We start from the raw sequence: 16,934 nt of genomic DNA on the forward strand, positions 1-16,934 counted from the left end.
TTGTAAGGGGAATAGATAGATGTTTCTGCGGCCGCAATCGAGACTCCAGGATGGTATGTTGCCTCCCTGGTGCAAGAGTCAAGGATATCTCAGAGCGGTTGCAGGACAATTTGGAGGGGGAGGGTGAACAGCCAGTTGTTGTGGTGCAGATAGGTACCAACAATATAGGTGAAAAACAGGATGAGGTCCTACAAGGTGAATTTAGGGAGCTAGGAGTTAAATTAAAAAGTAGGACCTCAAAGGTAGTAATCTCAGGATTGCTACCAGTGCCACGTGCTAGTCAGAGTAGGAATCGCAGGATAGCTCAGATGAATACGTGACTTGAGGAGTGGTGCAGAAGGGAAGGATTCAAACTCCTGGGACATTGGAACCAGTTCTGGGGAAGGTGGGACCAGTACAAACCGGACGGTCTGCACCTGGGCAGGACTGGAACCAATGTCGGGGGAGTGTTTGCTAGTGCTGTTGGGGAGGTGTTAAACTATTATGGCAGGGGAATGGGAACCTATGGAGGGAGACAGAGGGAAGTAGAATGGGGGCAGAAGCAAAAGATAGAAAGAAGAAAAGTAAAAAGCAGAGAAACCCAAGGTAAAAATCAGAAAGGGCCACATTACAGCAAAATTCTAAAGGGGCAAAGTGTGTTCAAAAGACAAGCCTGAAGGCTCTGTGCCTCAATGCGAGGAGTAGTCGTAATAAGGTGAACGAATTAACTGCACAGGCAGCAATTAACGAATGTGATATAATTGCCATCACGGAGACATGGCTCCAGGGTGACCAAGGCTGGGAACTCAATATTCAGGGGTATTCAACATTCAAGAAGGATAGACAGAAAGGAAAAGGAGGTGGGGTAGCGTTGCTGGTTAAAGAGGAAATTAGTGCAATAATAAGGAAGGACATTAGCTTGGATGATGTGAAATCTGTATGGGTGGAGCTGCGGAATTTAAAAAGGGCAGAAAACACTAGTGAGAGTTGTGTACAGACCACCAAACAGTAGTAGTGAGGTTGGGGACGGTATCAAACAAGAAATTAGGGATGCGTGCAATAAAGATACAGCAGTTATCATGGGCGACTTTAATCTACATATAGATTGGGCTAACCAAACTGGTAGCAATACAGTGGAGGAGGATTTCCTGGAGCGTATTAGGGATGGTTTTCTAAGCCAATATGTCGAGGAACCAACTAGAGGGCTGGCCATCCTAGACTGGGTGATGTGTAATGAGAAAGGACTAATTAGCAATCCTGTTGTGAGAGGCCCCTTGAGTTAGAGTGACCATAATATGGTGGAATTCTTTATTAAGATAGAGAGAGACACAGTTAATTCAGAGACTAGGGCCCTGAACTTAAGGAAAGATAACTTAGATGGTATGAGACGTGAATTGGCTAGAATAGACTGGCAAATGATACTTAAAAGGTTGACGGTAGATAGGCAATGGCAGACATTTAAAGATCACATGGATGAACTTCAACAATTGTACATCCCTGTCTGGAGTAAAAATAAAATGGGGAAGGTGGCTCAACCGTGGCTAACAAGAGAAATTAAGGATAGGCTAAAACCAAGGAAGAGGCATATAAATGTGCCAGAAAAAGCAGCAAACCTGAGGATTGGGAGAAATTTAGAATTCAGCAGAGGAAGACAAAGGGTTTAATTAGGAGGGGGAAAATAGAGTATGAAAGTAAGCTTGCAGGGGACATAAAAACTGACTGCAAAAGCTTCTATAGATATGTTAAGAGGAAAAGATTAGTGAAGACAAATGTAGGTCCTTTGCAGTCAGATTCAGGTGAATTTATAATGGGGAACAAAGAAATGGCAGACCAGTTGAACAAATACTTTGGTTCTGTCTTCACGAAGGAAGACACAAATAACCTTCCGGAAATACTAGGGACCGAGGGTCTAGTGAGAAGGAGGAACTGAAGGAAATCCTTATTAGGCAGGAAATTGTGTTCAGGAAATTGATGGGATTGAAGGCCGAGAAATCCCAGGGGCCTGATAGTCTGCATCCCAGAGTACGTAAGGAAATGGCCTTAGAAATAGTGGATGAACTGGTGATCATTTTCCAATGATCTATCGACTCTGGATCAGTTCCTATGGACTGGAGGGTAGCTAATGTAACACCACTTTTTAAAAAAGGAGGGAGAGAGAAAACAGGGAATTATAGACCGGATAGCCTGACATCAGTAGTGGGGAAAATGTTGGAATCAATTATTAAAGATGAAATAGCAGCACATTTGGAAAGGAGTGACAGAATTGGTCCAAGTCAGCATGGATTTATGAAAGGGAAATCATGCTTGACAAAGCTTCTGGTATTTTTTGAGGATGTAACTAGTAGAGTAGACAAAGGAGACCCAGTGGATGTGGTGTATTTGGACCTTCAAAAGGCTTTTGACAACGTCCCACACAAGAAATTAGTGTGCAAAATTAAAGCACATAGTATTGGGGGTAATGTACTGACGTGGATAGAGAACTGGTTGGCAGACAGGAAACAGAGAGTCGGGATAAACGGGTCCTTTTCAGAATGGCAGGCAGTGACTAGTGGGGTGCCGCAGGGCTCAGTGCTGGGACCCCAGCTATTTACAATATACATTCATGATTTAGATGAAGGAATTGAGTGTAATATCTCCAAGTTTGCAGATGACACTAAGCTGGGTGGCGGTGTGAGCTGTGAGGAGGACGCTAAGAGGCTGCATGGTGACTTGGACAGGTTAGGTGAGTGGGCAAATGCATGGCACATGCAGTATAATGTGGATAAATGTGAGGTTATCCACTTTGGGGGCAAAAACACGAAGGCAGAATATTATCTGAATGGCGGCAGATTAGGAAAAGGGGAGGTGCAACGAGACCAGGGTGTCATGGTACATCAGTCATTGAAAGTTGGCATGCAGGTACAGCAGGCCGTGAAGAAGACGATTGGCATGTTGGCCTTCATAGCTAGGGGATTTGAGTATAGGAGCAGGGAGGTCTTACTGCAGTTGTACAGAGCCTTGGTGAGGCCTCACCTGGAATATTGTGTTCAGTTATGGTCTCCTAATCTGAGGAAGGACGTTCTTGCTATTGAGGGAGTGCAGCGAAGGTTCACCAGACTGATTCCTGGGATGGCAGGACTGACATATGAGGAGAGACTGGATCAACTGGGCCTGTATTCACTGGAGGATGAGAGGGGATCTCATAGAAACATATAAAATTCTGACGGGACTGGACAGGTTAGATGCAGGAAGAATGTTCCCGATGTTGGGGAAGTCCAGAACCAGAGGACACAGTCTGAGGATAAGGGGTAAGCCATTTAGGACTGAGATAAGGAGAAACTTCTTCACTCAGAGAGTTGTGACCCTGTGGAATTCCCTACCGCAGAGAGCCGTTGATGCCAATTCATTGGATATATTCAAGAGGGAGTTAGATATGGCCCTTACGGCTAAAGGGATCAAGGGGTATGGAGAGAAAGCAAGAAAGGGGTACTGAAGTGAATGATCAGCCATGATCTTTTTGAATGGTGATGCAGGCTCGAAGGGCCGAATGGCCTACTCCTGCACCTATTTTCTATGTTTCTATATTTCTATGCTTCGATTCCCTCAGTGTCCAAATATTTTTTGATCTCTGTCTTGAATGTACTCAATGACTGAGCATGCACAGCTCTTTGGGGTAGAAAATTTAAAGGTTCACAACCCTTTGAGTGAAGACATCTCTCCTCATCACCGTGCTAAATAGCTGGCCTCATCCTAAGACTGTGACCCCTAGTTCTCCACTCTCCAACCGGGGAAAACAGCCTCTCAGCATCTACCCTGTCAAGCTCTCTAAGAATTTTATACATTTCAATGAGATCACCTCTCATTCTTCTGAACTCCAGAGAATATAAGCCCATTCTACTCAATCTCTCCAATCTCTCTTCATAGGTCAACCCATTTATCCCAGGAATCCATCCAGCAAATCTTCTTTGCGTGCCGTATTAGGCAAGTACATCCTTCCTTAGGTAAGGAGATCAAAACTGTACTCAACACTCCAATTGTGGTCACATGAAAGCTTTATTTAATTGCAGCAACTCTTGTACTCCAACCCTTTTGCAATAAAGGCTAACATACCATTTGCCTTCTAAATGGCTTGCTCTACCTGCATGTTAACTCTCTGTGGTTCATGTATAATGACATCCAAATCCCTCTGCATAGCAACATTCACTAGTCTCTTACCTTTTAAAAGATATTCTGTTTTTCTATTCTTCCTACCAAATTTCACATTTCCCCACATTATACGTCACCCGCCACCTTCTTACCCATTCACTTAACCTGTCCATATCCCTTTACAATCTCTTTGCATCTTCCTCGCAGCTTACATTCCCACCTAGCTTTGTATCATTAGCAAACTTGGATACATTACATTCGGTCCTCTCATCTAAGTCATTGCTATAGATTCTAAATAGCTGAGGTCCAAGCATTGATCCTTGCTGCACCTCACTTGTTATAACCAGAAAATAACCCATTTGTTCCTACTCTCAGTTTTCTCTCCGTTAATCAATCCTCAATCAAAGCTAATATATTACACCCAATCCCATGAGACTAGGAGATGCATTGGCTGTGACTGCAACCTCTAGTTACACTCTATGTCTACTCCGTGCTGAAAGAAGTCCAATGACCTTACCAGATCAGTCAAGCTAACAGGAAGCAGTCACACCTTAAATCAATGCATTGTTATAAGTGTGTTTCACATTTTGCCCTGCCTTGTCCTTTGTGTTGAACACATCTACTACTTACCCGAAATATTCATTAGGTATCACAAGACCCTTCATACCTCCTTCCCTCCCCAATAAATGTTCCAGGAGAATCAGTGAAATTTTCCACTACATATTTCTTAGATCCTTCCTCTTGTTCATACAGATTGACACTGTACATACAATGTAGTTCATGCAGGCTGGAAACAGGAGTGGCATCGGGCACCCATCCATGAGTACGCAGAATTCCACATATATAGACCAAGGTGGTCACATCTGAACCTCACCACTCAGCAATGCTTGAGAAAGATGTCCTTCCATCATTTGGCAATAATAGTAGTGCCATCTACCTGCCCTGGACCTGGATATCCCATTATCAGAGCCATTGGATTGCCAGTAGCAGTAGATGTAACTATGCCACTGAACTTTGTATGCCACTGGCTATTTTCAGGCAGCATCTGGGAACATTTGTAATATTAACCTGTGCTGTGCTGTTCACCACTGCACCAAGCAAGTGACAGTGTGAGCAGCACAGCTCATCTTTCCTATAGACCTAGGACATCAATGAGAGAATGCTGTCAAGAGCACAGATTTTCCCCAAGTACTAGGTTCTTGCCCAACAGTTCCACATCTTTTCCTTGTAGGGATTAAAGGTCTCACCACCTGTGGCAGTTTTATGTGCTTGGTTGTGAGCTACTTTATCTTTCAAAAAGATAACAGTGAATGTGGAGGCCCTCTGCTGGCCTTCTTCTGGTGTGAGAGACATTCTTTAATGGGAGTAATACCAAGTGCAGGAACTGAACAAATACATAGCATGTGAGATTTTCATTGTTTCCCTTCATGCTGTGAGTGAAGAGCTCCTTCCCTAGTTCTTCCTGCTCTCCTTTTCTTCTTGCTCATAGCAAAGAAAATAGGGAATCACTAAGGGAAATATTATAGTCTTCTGCGGTGAAGGACTTATGATGGAAAAATAAAAGCACAACAGCACCAGGAGAAATGGTGAATTTTTTATTTTTCTGGTCATCCTGACTAATGAGCCTAGGATAAGACAATAGATCCTTGTTGTATCAGTTTGAAATAGACTGTGAGTTGTGAGGATCTGTATTATCCGGCTGGAATATATTGACCTGTATTTTCCAGACAGCTGGTTTAGACTATCCTCAACAAGTTTAAATTGGAGGGAAGTAAAATAAGCGTGACTATCTGTTACTGTTGCTAAATACAGTGATTACATCCCGAGAGGCTGGGAACTGCAACCTATGCTTTAACCCAACAAGAAGCAACATGTGAAGAATACAGAAACACTTACACTCAGTCTCAAAGAGATGAATCTGCATTCCCAGAAGGCCAACGGATTTGTAGAAAGTGTATGTAGCAGAACTTTTCTTTTTTGCACACAGTTTAAGAATCTGTAAGTAATAGATTATAAAATTAAATCAGCACTTTAAATTGAATCATGTGTAAGGAAACATCTCAAGAAGATTAACATTAAAAAGACACGGATTAATCAGGGACAGTCATCATCGATTTGTTAAGGGAAAGTCATGTCTAACTATCTTTAGTGCATTTTTTGAGGTGGTAACAAGGAGAATGATGAGGGTACTGTGTTTGATGTAGTGTATATGGATTTTAGCAGGGCTTTTGATAAGGTCCCACATGGCAGACTGGTCATGAAAGTAAAAGCCCAAGCAAAAGATCCAAGGCAAAGTGGCAAGTTGGATCAAAAATTGGTTCAGAGGCAGGAAGCAAAGGGTAATGGTTGATGGGTGTTTTTGTGACTGGAAGGATGTTTCCAGTGGGGTTCCGCAGGGCTCAGTATTAGGTCCCTTGCTTTTTGTGGCATATATCAATGATTTAGACTTGAATGTAAGGGGTAAGATTAAGAAGTTTGCAGATGATATAAAAATTGGCTGTGTGGTTGGTAATGAAGAAGAAAGCTGGAGACTGCAGGAAGATACCAAGGTCCCCGCTATCAATCAGTGAGCCGGCTTTTAAATTGAAAAAATTGTGCTTTTTTGTGTGGATGTTTGAATGAGATGCGCAGCGCAAAGGAAATTACAAGGAACATTGATCCAGAGCCCAGCCTTTAAAAGCAGTCAGTTAAGTGTATACCAGCAATTGGACTACCTGCCAGGGAGCTTCCACATCATGTTGGACAATGTGGAGGAGTCCACTTCCAATTTGTGTACATGACATCGTGGCAATGCAGTTAACCAATGGAGCATGTGGCCAGTTCTATGGAGCTGCAGTGTGGTCCTCAGTTATACAGCTTTCACAACTTCGATGCTGGTAGTCAGGCTCTGGGTTCTAACATCTCCACAAGCTTGTTTCAGGAGGCAAAGCTTTGATTGTGCCTCATTTCAGCATCTGCGCATGGCTTCCTGACAGATATCAGGAGCCATGTGTGCAGGAAATAGCCCTTGTCCCCAAGCAGTCAGTCTCTGATCCGATGGTCTGGGTGAAAGATAGAATTAATTAAGGACCGGCAACAAGTGAAAGCATCATGACAACTGCCAGGATACCTGGCACAGACCTGCAAGATGGCCTGCATGTCATCATGCACCAGTTGCATGTTCAGCAAGTTCATGTATATTTTGAGGTCTTGTTTTGAAACTTTGATGTGTGCAGTCGATGATGCCCAGTGTGACATCACCTGCTTGATTCATGCTCAGCAGATTGACTAATGTTGCTACTGACACCTGCATCAGCCTGGAATAACACCTAGGCATAACAAATTAGTTCCTCATTTTTGAGTGCTATACAGTTATTCCTACATCTAAGCTCACATATAAAGTACACAAAGGATCCTGGCATTCAGAGAAATGCACCCGACTCCGAGAGGAGAGGAGGGAATAAAATGGTGCAGTTTCAAGCTATGGTTACATCAATCTTTTCAGTTTTTAACTAATGCTTATAGTAACAACACATTGATGAACTGTAATGAAGAGCTGAAGCATGTTCAAGCCTGCCATGTTTGTTTATTCAAGTCTGTAGGTATCAAAATTCATTACTCTGCACCAATAGAGAGATTCTTACCACAACAAGGTCATTAAACAGAAAGACTTCACGCTGATGAGCTGCCTGCTTCTGTGCTTTGTTGATGTCCATGACCTCGAAGAGTCGGCTGCAGCAAACCAACCGCCGGTGGGGGACAGAAAGGGCCTAAGAAAACCAGCAAACATTGAGTTATTTCTGGGGGCTGGGATGGGCATTATCTCATCTTACTTTACAACAACAACAACAAAATGTTTTATTTATATAGCGTCTTTAACATCGTGCAACGTCCCAAGGCGCTTCACAGGAGTATTATGAGATAAGAATTTGACACCAAGCTGCATAAGTAGCTTGGTCAAAGAGATGGATTTTAAGGAGCGTTTTGAAGGAGGAAAGAGAGGTAGAGAGGCGGAGAGGTTAGGCAGGGAATTCCAGAGCTTAGGGCCGAGGCAACAAAAGACACGGCCACCAATGGTTGAGCGATCATAATCGAGGATGCTCAGGAGGACAGAATTAGAGGAGTGCAGACATCTCGGGGGAGGTTGTGGGGCTGGAGAAGAGTACTGAGATAGGGAGGGGCGAGGCCATGGAGGGATTTGAAAACAAGGATGAGAATTTTGAAAGAGAAGCATTACTTAACCGGAAGTCAATGTAGGTCAGCGAGTACAGGGGTGATGGGTGAGCGGACTTGGTGCGAGTTAGGACACGGGCCGCCGAGTTTTGGATCACCTCTCGGTTATGTAGGGTAGAATGTGGAATCAATGATCTGACATTAACTCCAGTTGCATTAAACTTTGGTGTACCAAGCTGTGTAAAATGTACAATATTCATTAAGCAACTGTTTATACTGTAAAGTCCTTACTCGACAGCATGAAACCATACGAGGCACATTCCAGGGACAAGGCCACTCTGTGACCTTAACTCTTTATTACAGGACTCCAGAAGTGATGACCCTGCATGGAACCTACGTTTATATACCTGTGTGATCAGGTAAGCAGAGTCTCCCACAAGTTCACCCCCTGTGGTCAAGGTGTGCATCTGAGTTGAGTGTATACAGTAACACAGTGGTGTTACATTGTAGTTACAAACATGACATCACCTTCCCCCCCCTCCCCCCCTCCGCCAAAGTCTTACTGGGATAATAGGTTCAGTCTTTCAGGTGCTGTACGCTCCCTCGTGGAGTGCCGCAGTTGGGGCTCTGGTTGTTGGACACTGACGTGAGTGTCTGTCACCTGTGGTGATTCTAGCCTGTCCGGGCTGACCTCAGGGACTGTGCATTTTTCCGATTACTCTTGTTGCACGTTTGCTGGCGATAATATGAGCTCCATCTCATGGTCTTCTTCAGGTTCCTCCGTTCCATGCTGAACTTTTTTTTTTACTTGGTTCAGATGCTTACGGCATATCTGGCCAATGTTGAGTTTTACCACGATGAACCTATTCCCCTCTTTGCCAATTACAGTATCCTCAAGCCATTTGGGCCCCATGGCGTGATTGAGGATGAATACAGGATCATTTATTTCTATATATCTCCCCCTTGAATTACAGTCATGGTACTCGTTTTGTGACTTGCGCTTGCCCTCAACTATGTCGGTCAGGACTGGGTGGATGAGGGACAACCGAGTTTTGAGTGTCCGTTTCATGAGCTGCTCTGCGGGTGGGACCCCCGTGAGCGAGTACGGGTGGGATCTATAGGCCAGCAGGAGGTGCAATAGGCGGCATTGTAGGGAGGGTCCTTGAATCCTGAGCATACCTTGCTTAATGATTTGGACTGCCCGTTCTGCCTGGCCATTAGAGGCCGGCTTGAATGATGCAGTCCTGACGTGGTTGAGGCTATTACCCGACATAAACTCTTGGAATTCATAGCTCATGAAACACGGGCCATTATCACTAACCAGGATGTCTGGGAAGCCATGGGTTGCAATGATTGCACATAGGCTTTCCATGGCGGTGCATGAACAGAAGAACATAAGAACATAAGAACATAAGAACATAAGAACATAAGAATTAGGAACAGGAGTAGGCCATCTAGCCCCTCGAGCCTGCTCCGCCATTCAATAAGATCATGGCTGATCTGGCCGTGGACTCAGCTCCACTTACCCGCCCTCTCCCCGTAATCCTTAATTCCCTTATTGCTTAAAAATCTATCTATCTTTGACTTGAAAACATTCAATGAGCTAGCCTCAACTGCTTCCTTGGGCAGAGAATTCCACAGATTCACAACCCTCTGGGAGAAGAAATTCCTTCTCAACTCGGTTTTAAATTGGCTCCTCCGTATTTTGAGGCTGTGCCCCCTAGTTCTAGTCTCCCCCACCAATGGAAACAACCTCTCTGCCTCTATCTTGTCTATCCCTTTCATGATTTTAAATGTTTCTATAAGATCACCCCTCATCCTTCTGAACTCCAAGGAGTAAAGACCCAGTCTACTCAATCTATCATCATAAGGTAACCCCCTCATTTCTCGAATCAGCCTAGTGAATCGTCTCTGTACCCCTTCCAAAGCTAGTATATCCTTCCTTAAGTAAGGTGACCAAAACTGCACGCAGTACTCCAGGTGCGGCCTTACCAATACCTTATACAGTTGCAGCAACACCTCCCTGCTTTTGTACTCCATCCCTTTCGCAATGAAGGCCAACATTCCATTTGTCTTCCTGATTACCTGCTGCACCTGCAAACTAACCTTTTGGGGTTCATGCACAAGGAGCCGGCGCCTCACAACTTGAGCCGCCTCGGGGAAATCCCCTCCGTGCCTTTCAGTTCTGCGCGGAGGGGTTTCCTGTACGGGCTGCTCCTGCACACCCTCAACTTTGCCATCCTCGCCGGTCGTCCGGACACGCCATGGCGTACCATCTTGCCGTCCGGAGGAGGCGGGGGTCCCCGATGGAGGGCACTCTACGCAGGGGTCCTCCCACTATTCATCGGGGACTTGGCCTGGAGGGTGGTGCACGGAGCAGTGCCGTGCAACAAATTTTTAAGCCGGTTCACGGACTCCCAGGCCGCCTGCAATTTCTGCGGTCTGGAGGAGTCCGTGTTCCATGTTTTTATTGAGTGCACGAGGTTGCAGCCCCTGTTCCATTATTTGAAGGGGCTGCTCCTGAAATTCTGGCTGCACTTCAGTCCCACTCTCCTGATCTTTGGGCACCCTGTGCGGAGGGGAGCGGGTAGGTCCGAAGGCCTCCTCGTAGGACTGCTCCTGGGCACGGCCAAGGGTGCCATCAGCCGGTCCAGGCAGCGGGCGGTCGAGGGGGTCGTTCAACCTGACTGCCTGCCTCTCTTCCGCTCTTACATCCGGTCCAGGGTGTCCTTGGAGATGGAGCACGCGGTGTCCACCGGTACGCTCGCGGCCTTCCGCGAGAGGTGGGCACCGGAGGGACTGGAGTGCATCATCACGCCCGGCAACCAAATTTTAATTTGATTTTACGTTTTTTAAGTTTAATTTGTTTTAATTGCCGGTGCTTTTAGTGTCCCCCTTCCCTTTTATAGGGGGCACTGGGGAAAATTGTGATTTTAGTGCCCAAAAAAAAACCAAAAAAAGAAAAACACAAAAAAAAACAAAAAAAAAGGGAAAAAAAAAAAAGGGCCTTGTAAATGTCTGGAGTGTCACCCAGGTCGGGTGGCACCGTTTAATGTTTTATGTTTTGCAGGTGAACTCCAAAAAGAGTTTCATGCACAAGGACCCCCAGGTCCCTCTGCACCACAGCATGTTGTAATTTCTCCCCATTCAAATAATATTCCCTTTTACTGTTTTTTTTCCCAAGGTGGATGACCTCACACTTTCCAACATTGTATTCCATCTGTCAAACCTTAGCCCATTCGCTTAACCTATCCAAATCTCCTTGCAGCCTCTCTGAGTCCTCTACACAACTCGCTTTCCCACTAATCTTAGTGTCATCTGCAAATTTTGTTGCACTACACTCTGTCCCCTCTTCCAGGTCATCTATGTATATTGTAAACAGTTGTGGTCCCAGTACCGATCCCTGTGGCACACCACTAACCACTGATTTCCAACCCGAAAAGGACCCATTTATCTCAACTCTCTGCTTTCTGTTTGCCAGCCAATTCTCTATCCATGCTAATACATTTCCTCTGACTCCACGTACCTTTATCTTCTGCAGTAACCTTTTGTGTGGCATCTTATCGAATGCCTTTTGGAAATCTAAATACACCACATCCATCGGTACACCTCTATCCACCATGCTCGTTATATCCTCAAAGAATTCCAGTAAGTTAGTTAAACATGATTTCCCTTTCATGAATCCATGCTGCATCTGCTTGATTGCACTATTCCTATCCAGATGTGCCGCTATTTCTTCCATAATGATAGTTTCAAGCATTTTCCCCACTACAGATGTTAAACTAACCAGCCTATAGTTACCTGCCTTTTGCCTGCCCCCTTTTTTAAACAGAGGTGTTACATTAGCTGCCCTTCAATTCGCTCGTCCCTCCCCAGAGTCCAGAAAATTTTGGTAGATTATAACAAATGCATCTGCTATAACTAACGCCATCTCTTTTAATACCCAGGGATGCATTTCATCAGGACCAGGGGACTTGTCTACCTTCAGTCCCATTAGTCTGTCCAGCACTACCTCCCTAGTGATCGTGATCATCTCAAGGTCCTCCCTTCCCACATTCCTATGACCAGCAATTTTTGGTATGGTTTTTGTGTCTTCCACTGTGAAGACGGAAGCAAAATAATTGTTTAAGGTCTCAGCCATTTCCACATTTCCCATTATTAAATCCCCCTTTTCATCTTCTAAGGGACCAACATTTACTTTAGTCACTCTTTTCCATTTTATATATCTGTAAAAGCTTTTACTATCTGTTTTTATGTTTTGTGCAAGTTTACCTTCGTAATCTATCTTCCCTTTCTTTATTGCTTTTTTAGTCATTCTTTGCTGTTGCTTAAAATTTTCCCAATCCTCTAGTTTCCCACTAACCTTGACCACCTTATAGGCATTGGTCTTTGATTTGATACTTTCCTTTATTTCCTTGGTTATCCATGGCTGGTTATCTCTTCTCTTGCCGCCCTTCTTTTTCACTGGAATATATTTTTGTTGCGCATTATGAAAGAGCTCCTTAAAAGTCCTCCACTGTTCCTCAATTGTGCCACCGTTTAGTCCTTGTTTCCATTCTACTTTCGCCAACTCTGCCCTCATCCCACTGTAGTCCCCTTTGTTGAAGCATAGTACGCTCGTTTCTGACACAACTTCCTCATCCTCAATCTGTATTACAAATTCAACCATATTGTGATCACTCATTCCGAGAGGATCTTTTACAAGGAGATCGTTTATTTTTCCTGTCTCGTTACACAGGACCAGATCCAAAATGGCTTGCTCCCTTGTAGACTCTGTTACATACTGTTCTAAGAAACAATCCCGTATGCATTCTATGAATTCCTCCTCCAGGCTACCCCCTGCGATTTGATTTGACCAATCGATATGTAGGTTAAAATCCCCCATAACTACTGCCATTCCTTTTTCACATGTCTCCATTATTCCCTTGATTATTGCCCGCCCCACCATGAAGTTATTATTTGGGGGCCTATAAACTACGCCGACCAGTGACTTTTTCCCCTTACTATCTCTAATCTCCACCCACAATGATTCAACATTTTGTTCATTGGAGCCAATATCATCCCTCACAACTGCCCTGAAATCATCCTTTATTAACAGAGCTACCCCACCTCCTTTCCCTTCTTGCCTATCTTTCTGAATCGTCAGATACCCCTGTATGTTTAATTCCCAGTCTTGGCCACCTTGCAACCATGTTTCTGTAATGGCCACCAAATCATACCCATTTGTAATGATTTGTGCCGTCAACTCATTTACTTTATTTCTAATGCTGCGTGCATTTAGGTAGAGTGTTTTCATCCTAGTTTTTAAACCATGATTTTTAGTTTTTACCCCTCCTGCAGCCCTTTTATATTCAGTGGCCCTTTTTGTTTCTTGCCTTGGGTTTCTCTGCCCTCCACTTTTACTCATCTCTTTTCTGTCTTTTGTTTTTGTCTCCTTTTTGTTTCCCTCTGTCTCCCTGCATTGGTTTCCATCCCCCTGCCATATTAGTTTAACTCCTCACCAACAGCACTTGCAAACACTCCCCCTAGGACATTGGTTCCGTTCCTGCCCAAGTGCAGACCGTCTGGTTTGTACTGGTCCCACCTCCCCCAGAACCTGTTCCAATGCTCCACGAATTTGAATCCCTCCCTGCTGCACCACTGCTCAAGCCACGTATTCATCTGTGCTATCCTGCGATTCCTACTCTGACTAGCACGTGGCACTGGTAGCAATCCCGAGATTACTACTTTTGAGGTCCTACTTTTTAATTTAACTCCTAGCTCCTTAAATTCGTCTCGTAGGACCTTATCCCTTTTTTTACCTATGTCATTGGTACCAATGTGCACCATATGCACCACAATATCACCAATGTGATGGGCATAAATTCAGGATGATGCATTTCGAGTACGCATCTACTACAATGAGGAACATCTTCCCCATGAACGGGCCCGCGTAGTCGATGTGAATGCGTGACCATGGGCTTGGTGGGCCAGGGCCACGGGCTGAGCGGGGCTTCCCTGGGGGCATTACCCAGCTGGGCACAGGTCGTGCACCTGCGAACACAGTGTTCCAGGTCTGAATCAATTCCAGGCCACCAAATGTGTGACCGGGCAATGGCCTTCATCATCAGAATGCCTGGGTGCTTGCTGTGGAGTTCCCTGATGAATGCCTCCTTGCCCTTCTGGGGCATGACTACCCGGCTGCCCCATAGTAGGCAGTCGGCTTGGATGGAGAGCTCATCCATCCGCCTGTGGAATGGTCTGACCTCCTCAGGGCATGCTCCGTGTGTGGGCACCCAATCCCCAGTCAGGACACATTTAATCAAGGATAGGAGGGGATCTCTGTTTGTCCAGATTTTGATCTGGTGGGCTGTGATGGGGGAGCGTGCACTGTCAAAGGCATCGACAGCCATGACCATCTCAGCGCTTTGCTCAACTGCCCTCTCGGTGGTGGCCAGTGGGAGCCTGCTGAGCGCATCAGCGCAGTTTTCATTGCCAGGCCGGTGCCGGATGGAGTAGTCATAAGCAGCTAGCGTGAGTGCCAACCGCTGTATGCGAGCTGATGCGTTGGCATTGACAGCCTTGCTGTCTGACAACAGGGATGTGAGTGGCTTGTGGTCCGTCTCTAATTCAAACTTCCTACCGAAGAGGTACTGATGCATTTTTTTTACACCATAGACACATGCAAGCGCTTCCTTCTCGACCATCCTATATCCCCGTTCTGCTTGAGAGCGCGACCTGGAGGCATTAGCCACAGGTTGTCGCTGACCCTCAGCATTACCCTGCTGCAACACGCACCCAACCCCATAGGACGATGCATCACATGTCAGAACTAACCGTTTACAGGGGTCGTACAGGGTCAACAACTTGTTTGAACAAAGTAGGTTTCGCGTCCGATCAAAAGCCCATTCCTGACAGTCTCCCCAAAACTAATCGCAACCCTTACACAGGAGCATGTGTAGCGGCTCCAACAACGTGCTCAAGTTCGGCAGAAAGTTCCCGAAATAGTTCAACAGTCCCAGGAATGAACGCAACTCTGATGTGTTGCAGGGCCTGGGTGCTCGTTGAATCGCCTCTGTTTTGGATTCGGTGGGCCGAATCCCATTTGCAGCAACCCTCCTGCCCAGAAACTCAACCTCGGGAGCTAAGAACACACATTTAGACTTCTTGAGTCGCAGGCCTACCCGGTCCAGTCGGCGTAGCACCTCCTCCAGGTTGTGGAGGTGTTCCTCGGTGTCTCGACCCGTGACGAGGATGTCATCCTGGAAGACGATCGTTCCCGGAATGCATTTAAGGAGGCTTTCCATGTTACATTGAAAAATCACGGCCGCTGATCGAATGCCAAACAGGCACCTGTTATATGCAAACAGTCCCTTGTGCGTGGTGATGATGGTCAGTAGTTTGGATTCGTCGGCCAGTTCCTGGGTCATATAGGCTGAAGTGAGCTCCAACTTGGTGAACAGCTTGCCGCCTGCCAGCGTGGTGAAGAGGTCCTCCGCTCTTGGGAGCGGGTATTGATCTTGTAGGGACACCCGATTGATGGCGGCCTTGTAGTCGCCACAGATCCTGACAGAGCCATCCGCTTTTAGTACGGGAACGATGGGGCTCGCCCAGTCGTTGAATTCAACAGGCAAGATGATGTCCTCTAGCAACAGCCAGTCCAATTCGCTCTCAATTTTTTCCCGCATTACATACGGCACCGCTCTGGCTTTGTGGTACACTGGCCTGGCGTCCAGGGTGATGTGTATCACTATTTTAATGCCTTTTGAAAGTCCTGATGCCCGGTTGGAATAGTGACTCGAATTGTTGTAGGATTTGTGAGCACAAAATTCGCTCCACCGAGGGCACTGCGTGAACATTCCCCCATTTCCAGTTCATCTCAGCTAACCAGCTCCTCCCCAACAGCGCGGGACCATTGCCCGGGACAATCCAGAGCAGCGGCCAATTCACTAACCCATTGTGCGTGACAGCCAACATTGCAATGCCTAGCACCGCAATGATTTCTTTGGTGTAAGTCCGTAATTGTGTCTCAATACGTTCTAATTTGGGTCGACTGGCTTTGAGTGGCCATAGCTGCTTAAATTGCTGAACGCCCATGAGTGACTGGCTGGCCCCAGTGTCCAGCTCCATGCGTACTGGGATACTGTTCAACAAAACCCTCATCATCATTGGTGGTGTTTTGGTGTATGAACTGTGAATATTCGCCGCTTGGACCCGTTGAACCTCGGCGTCCATCGATTTGCCCTAAAAGTCATCCTGCCTCACAGAATCCTCTTTTGGTCCATCTGCCTCATATATTAGTCTGGTTGCAGGTTTTCTGCACATTCGAGCTAAATGGCCACTGAGATTGCAGTTTCTGCAGACAAACTTTTGGAATCTGCAAAATCTGGCTGAATGTTTTCCCCCACACCTCCAGCATGAGTTAAAGTTTCTATTGTTGGGGACAAAGGGACTATGGCCAGTAATTCGTCACTGACTGTTCCTTTGACTGCTCTTAAGTACCCTATTAGTGGGTGTCAATGGCCCCATCCCGGGCTACATTGCCCACTGTGATGGCGTGAACGTCCGTTCAGCCTGCCATTGCTTCTGTTGAGGTCCTGCTCTGGGGTCTATTGCTGCCTGGTAAATGTCGGACTGCCCCTGCCTGCCTGCGGGGCTCTGAGTAGCATTGATGGTGTTGACTCCCAGATCCATCGCCG

General features: G+C 45.9%; 1 protein-coding gene across 1 annotated transcript in view; it reads right to left on the reverse strand.

Moving 5' to 3' along the window:
• Positions 1-16,934, reverse strand: part of LOC139280759 (IQ motif and SEC7 domain-containing protein 3-like) — a 202,802-nt gene that overhangs the window by 91,183 nt on the left and 94,685 nt on the right. Inside the window, exons 6-7 of the mRNA XM_070900434.1 lie at positions 7,728-7,853; positions 6,001-6,100 (exon numbers count right to left, since the gene is read on the reverse strand). Of these exons, the coding sequence (XP_070756535.1) occupies positions 6,001-6,100; positions 7,728-7,853 (226 nt within the window). The remainder of the gene's footprint in view (positions 1-6,000; positions 6,101-7,727; positions 7,854-16,934) is intronic.

Source organism: Pristiophorus japonicus, chromosome 15 (genome assembly GCF_044704955.1).
Source record: "Pristiophorus japonicus isolate sPriJap1 chromosome 15, sPriJap1.hap1, whole genome shotgun sequence".
NCBI lineage: Eukaryota > Metazoa > Chordata > Chondrichthyes > Pristiophoridae > Pristiophorus > Pristiophorus japonicus.